Consider the following 6,000-nt stretch of genomic DNA (forward strand, 5'->3'; position numbering starts at 1 on the left):
TTAATCATTTCAAATATTTAGTGAGCATATGTAATATATATATTTATGTATATATTTATATATAATTTGCATTTAATTCTCTATTTCCTTATATCTGTCCTTCTAAAATGCATTTGCACTCTGGTCTTTCCTCTCTACATCCTCTCCCTGCCCTCATTTTAAGATCTCAATTGCTTACCACTCTATGAAACAAACAAGTGGAGAATGATTGTCTCCAGCTTCAAAAACAATCAATCAAGATGGAAGAATCCCTTGGAAGGTATATGAAAGGAGGATGATAGCAGGTTTTTTTCTGGCTTTGCAGTTACTGCCTTATACCAAAGATTCAGTTGTGATGGCAGTTGGGAGATGACATCCAGAAAGATTGGTGTACAATTCTATAGAATATGGTATATACTTTGAACCAAGAACCCATATATGGTGCTATTTCTCCCATAGCCATGATTTAGGAATCTGGGAATCGAGAGGTGGTAGCAGGACTGACTCTTGTCATTATTAGACCAAATAATGTACTCATAAAATTTTTGCTTCCCTGACAATTTTAGGCTGCTTGTTTAGAGATCTTACTTTCTGTTGTAGTCTGGGTTGCTCAAAATGTAGACAAAATCTTATTATTTGCTAGTAGTTTATTTGGGACTGTTACCTCACAGGAAGAGACAGAGGGATGTAAATAGCCAAGAAAGTACCAATAACTGGGGTGGCTTATTAAGTTGGCTACTACTGGTGTGAATAAGGCTTGATGAAATGCATCATAGAACCGTCCACCTGAGTGAAAATGGGGAGCATATATTCCTTAGCTCCCTACCACTTGTTTTTTTTAAGGGTTGGAGCATGGGTCCCGAACTCCCATTTTCAGTGTGTATGTATCAGTATTGAACTGGCTACCTGTGATATTCTACTCCATGGAAGCAGAAAAACCCTATGACAGGATGCAATAAGCAGGTGGAGCAGGCCTGAGGTAATACAGTTAGATTGTATCTCTGTGAAGCTGATCGAAGTCTGCAGAACTGGTTACTGCAGCTGTAGCTGGAATAAAAGAAGATGTCTGAGAGAATCTGAAGTGGGGCACAAGAAGTTTCTGGTACAGCTCCTCAGGAATGTTTCTACCAGGATTGCTTTAATGGTTCTATTCTACAGGAAGCTGAGACTGCCACTTGACCATTTTAGTTTTTTTTGTGTGTTACTGAACCAACAGGCAAAGAAATGAGTTACCATACTATCTGGGGTAATTCAATCCAAATTAACAATAGAAAATTGGATTTCTCTACACAATGTGGAAAGACCATGCCTGATATCCAGGAGGTTCTTTGGAGTACTCCTTAGTAAAAGTTAATGGTAAACTGTAGTAACCCAATAAAGAAATTAACACTGAGGATTCAGACTCCCAAGGAAGGAAAGTTGAATGTAAAGAAACATATGTATTTCAGAATGTAAAGCTGAAGTGATACACATAGAGGAAATAAGGAAGAAGGAGTTATAAATATTTACCTATGGCCTTATGATCAATACAGAGTAAGAAACAGCTGGAAATGAGGTAATCTGACACATGAGGAGAGTGGTGGCAGGGTGCTATTAAGGCTTCCTACAGAGGTAAGAAGCTAAACATACCTCAATGGAATGAAAATCTGGGCTTCTTTTCTATCTCTGCTTGAGGAAAAATTGAAAATAATCTGGGAGAATTCTCTTTTATTCCAGTACTTTCTATGCATCTGCATATGCTTGGGTCATAGAGATCTGATCTTTGTTAGCTGCAGGTTTATCTCTCCCCTTGAGTATGTTTATGAGAAACTGGATCATGGTGAGAGATTATGGCACCCTGGCAATCTTTCCAAAATATGTGTCTTTCATGGCACTTTGTTCAAAAACCACTGATGACTTCTTCTTGCCCACAAGATAAATCCTCTTACACTGTTAAGATATTTTAGGATATTCATGGCCTGGTCCCTGTTCCTTTCTATGGCTTCTCCAACCATTCTCCTTCACCTACCAAAATGTGGGCTCTAGCCCCATGGGACTACTGTCCATTCCCTAAACAGGCAGTGATTAAGCATCCATATATGAACTTCTCTCCTTCCTCACTTTCCCCCAATATAGTCAGGTGTGACCAGTGATGTAATAGTCACTGCTCCAGGACTCAGAGCATTTGTCCTAAGGGTCCTGGGTAATTTCTGTGTCTTTAATGAGTTCCTTTAGGACCTAGGCTCCTCTGGGATCCAGGGCCCCTCAGGCGCAGGGATGTGTAGAACGGGACATGTGAGAAGGGATGTTACAGACACAGGTGACAACTACAGAGGCTGTCGCTTCACATGTCTCGGTAAATAAGGGGAAACGGGACCTTAGGTTAGGTGCTGGAGTCACCCTCAGACACACTGGGGAAGTTGGGCAGAGAGGGAATGAGCTGGTCCCTTAGGTCCTTCCAACCCAAGGACCTTGCTTTCCCAGGTTGTGTGACGTTCTGCAGGATAGTTCTTCAGGTATGATAACCCTCATTGTCTTCACCTCCCTGCATCCTGAGACTTCCCCACATTCTGGAACTATTTTGACTGATGTTCACAACAGTTGCATTTAGTCTTTTTTTAATGATAGCATTAATAAATATTGCTATATAAGGTCTCAAGTGTAGAAATTACCTTTATTTCTTCCTTTTCTCCCCAAATTACTAAATCTCATCCATCAGATTCATTTTTTTTACAGCAGTATCACTGAATCCTGTGGTTATAACACAAGGAAATAGTGATGATGTGGATGTATACTGGGTTGTCTGTTTAGGTTAAAGAGCAGTGTAGTTGAAGGTCAGATTTTCCATGGGTTAGAGGTTATGTCAGGGAATTCTATAATAAAGTGTCAAAAAGTAAGTTTTTGTTCTAAGATGGTTATTTAAGAAGTAGATATTCTAATAAGAGTTTGCTGTCTCTAAAGTTGAAGGAATGCATGTCTCAGCCTGAAGCACAGCCAGTAAATATTTATGAAACATTGGCTATATCCAGGCACTGAGCCAGGTGCTGACACTTCTGCAGTCATGAAGGCAGACGTGGCCTTTCCTGCATGTTTACAATGCAATAGGGAGAACAGCTGGAAACAATCCCCTGGGCATTTAGTGCCTTAGGGACAAGTACAGGATGCTAGGGAAACATACTAGCAGGTTCTCACCTGGTCTGAGGAGTGGGGACAGGAGAGATACAGATGAGTAAGTGACATGGAATATGGCTGAAGGGTGCGTAGGAGCAAACAGGTGAAGAGGAAGCAGAGGGAGGAAGATGCTAGGCAGGGGTGGGACAGCAAGTAGAAAAGGCTGGAAGCAAGAAATTGTGCCTTTCAAGTCCAGCATTTCTGGAGAGGTAACTGTGAGTGTCACTATGGGGCCAGGTGAAGCTGTGGAAGTTGGCAAGGGTCAGGTCATGAAGCACCTTTTGTGCAATTCCTTTGAAAGGAATTTTGCCTTTATCTTTTTTTTTTTTTTTTTAAGATTTTATTTGAGAGAGAGAAGTGAGAGAGAACAAGCAGGGGGGAGAGGCAGAGGGAGAAGCAGGCTCCCCGTGGAGCAAGGAGCCCGATGAAGGACTCAATCCCAGGACTCTGGGATCATGACCCGAGCCAAAGGCAGATACTTAACTGGCTGAGCCACCCAGGCGTCCCCTGCCTTTTATCTTAAGAGCCATGAGAATCCATGAAGGCATCAGGAAGAATGATGATTAGATTTTCATCTTAGAATGCCACATTGTGAATGAAGTATATTGAAGGAGAGAGTGGGTTTTTGTTTTTGTTTTTTTTTTAAGATTTTATTTATTTGAGAGAAGAGAGTATGAGAGAGAGGGCACAAGAGGGGTGGAGGGTCAGAGGGAGAAGCAGACTCCCCACTGAGCAGGGAGCCCGATGCGGGGCTCGATCCCAGGACCCTGGGATCATGACCTGAGCCGAAGGCAGATGCTTAACGGACTGAGCCACTCAGGCGTCCCAAAGGAGAAAGTGTTCAAGTGTGGAAGCAGAGAGATGAGTGAAGAGAGAAGAGCCTGTTCCAATAGTACAGATAAGACATGATGTCAGCCCAGCCAGGATAGTGATGCAACCAGATAAGGAGTGGATGAATGAAAAAGAGGTTTAATGTGGCAGAAACTGTAGGATGTGTTGACAGATTGGATATTGAGGATAAGAGAAAGGACAGAAGGAAAGAAAACTCAGGTGTATGAGTTGTGCCTGGATTTCTTTTACTGAGATGTGAGAGACTTGGAGGCACAGATTGGGAGAAGGGCAGGGTGAGATCGTGAGTTTTATTTGCGATTTATTGAACCAAAGATGCTTGTGATTTTATATGAAGAGATAATCACTAAGCAATTGATACAGTTTCTGACATGATAGAAGTTTATCAATGAGATTTATATGGTGATTTATGCCATGGGAATAGGCCATTCTTTTAGGGCTGCATATGTAGCATTATAAGAGAACAGTATTTAGGAAAAAGCCTAAGGAAACACCAATATATAAGATACTGTTATAGAAGACACCAATCACAGTTACTGAGAATGAAGGGCTGAGAACTGGGATGATTGCACAGAAGATAAAGAGATGAGAGTGTTTCAGAAGGGAAGGAAGAGTCAATATTGTTAAATGGTAATGAATGAGAGATGAAAAAAAAGTCTGAAAGTGATTGGATTTAGTGATTTGTTATATTTGTGGTTACAAAATGTTCCAGATAATGAGGGTGAAATCAATTATTGCAGAACAAATTACCATGTATCATAGCAATATGTTTATTTTTATTCAGGTTTATAATGGACACTATTATTTCCTCCTAAAGATACTGAAGACAGAGCATGACAGAAAAGAATCAAACTGTCATCTCAGAATTTGTCCTCCTGGGTCTGCCCATTTATCCAGATCAGCGAGACCTGTTCTATGCCCTGTTCCTGGCCATGTATGTTACCACCATCCTGGGGAACCTTCTCATCATTGTCCTCATTCACCTGGACTCCCACCTCCACACGCCCATGTATTGGTTTCTCAGCAATTTGTCTTTCTCTGATATCTGTTTCTCTTCTGTGACCATTCCCAAGTTGTTGCAAACCATGCAGAGCCAAGACTTATCCATCCCCTATGCTGGCTGCCTGACCCAGATGTACTTCTTCCTGTTTTTTGCTGACCTAGAGAGCTTCCTCCTGGTAGCCATGGCCTATGACCGCTATGTGGCCATCTGCTTCCCTTTGCACTACACCACCATCATGAGCCCCAAGCTCTGTCTCTCCCTGGTGGTGCTTTCCTGGGTGCTGACCATGTTCCATGCTATGTTACACACTCTGCTCATGGCCAGATTGTGGTTTTGTGCAGACAACACAATCCCCCACTTTTTCTGTGATATGTCTGCTCTGCTGAAGCTGGCCTGCTCTGACACTCGAGTTAATGAGTTGGTGATATTTATCATGGGAGGGCTCATTCTTGTCACCCCCTTCCTCCTCATCATCATGTCTTATGCACGGATTGTGTCCTCTATCCTCAAGGTCCCTTCTGCTAAGGGTATTCACAAAGCCTTCTCCACCTGTGGCTCCCACCTCTCTGTGGTGTCTCTCTTCTATGGGACAGTTATTGGTCTCTACTTATGCCCATCAACTAATAATTCTACTGTTAAGGAGACTGTCATGGCTATGATGTACACTGTGGTCACCCCCATGCTGAACCCCTTCATCTACAGCCTGAGGAACAGAGACATGAAGGGAGCCCTAGGAAGAGTTCTTTTCAAGAAGAAAACTTCCTTCCTTGTATAATGGCAAAGCTGGGGATTTTTACATAATTTTATCAAGTAGATACATTGATATTAATATAGGAATTTTGACCCAGGCTTTTTTTCACTATGAAATTTTCTGTTAAAATGACATACTGTTCTGTTCCATTGATCTATGTGTCTGTTTTTGTGCCAATATTATGCTGTCTTGATTATCACAGCTTTGTAATATAGCTTGAAGCAGGTATTGTGATGCCCCCAGGTTTGGTTTTCTTTTTCAACATTCC

At 41.8% G+C, this 6,000-nt stretch overlaps 1 protein-coding gene across 1 annotated transcript; it reads left to right on the forward strand.

The window, feature by feature from the left end:
• The first annotated feature begins 4,811 nt into the window (after positions 1-4,811).
• LOC110593104 (olfactory receptor-like protein DTMT) lies at positions 4,812-5,756 on the forward strand. Its single transcript, XM_021704358.1, has one exon. The coding sequence runs from the start codon at positions 4,812-4,814 to the stop codon at positions 5,754-5,756; it is 945 nt and encodes a 314-aa protein (XP_021560033.1).
• The last annotated feature ends 244 nt before the right edge of the window (positions 5,757-6,000 follow it).

This window comes from Neomonachus schauinslandi, chromosome 15 (genome assembly GCF_002201575.2).
Source record: "Neomonachus schauinslandi chromosome 15, ASM220157v2, whole genome shotgun sequence".
Classification (NCBI taxonomy): Eukaryota; Metazoa; Chordata; class Mammalia; order Carnivora; family Phocidae; genus Neomonachus; species Neomonachus schauinslandi.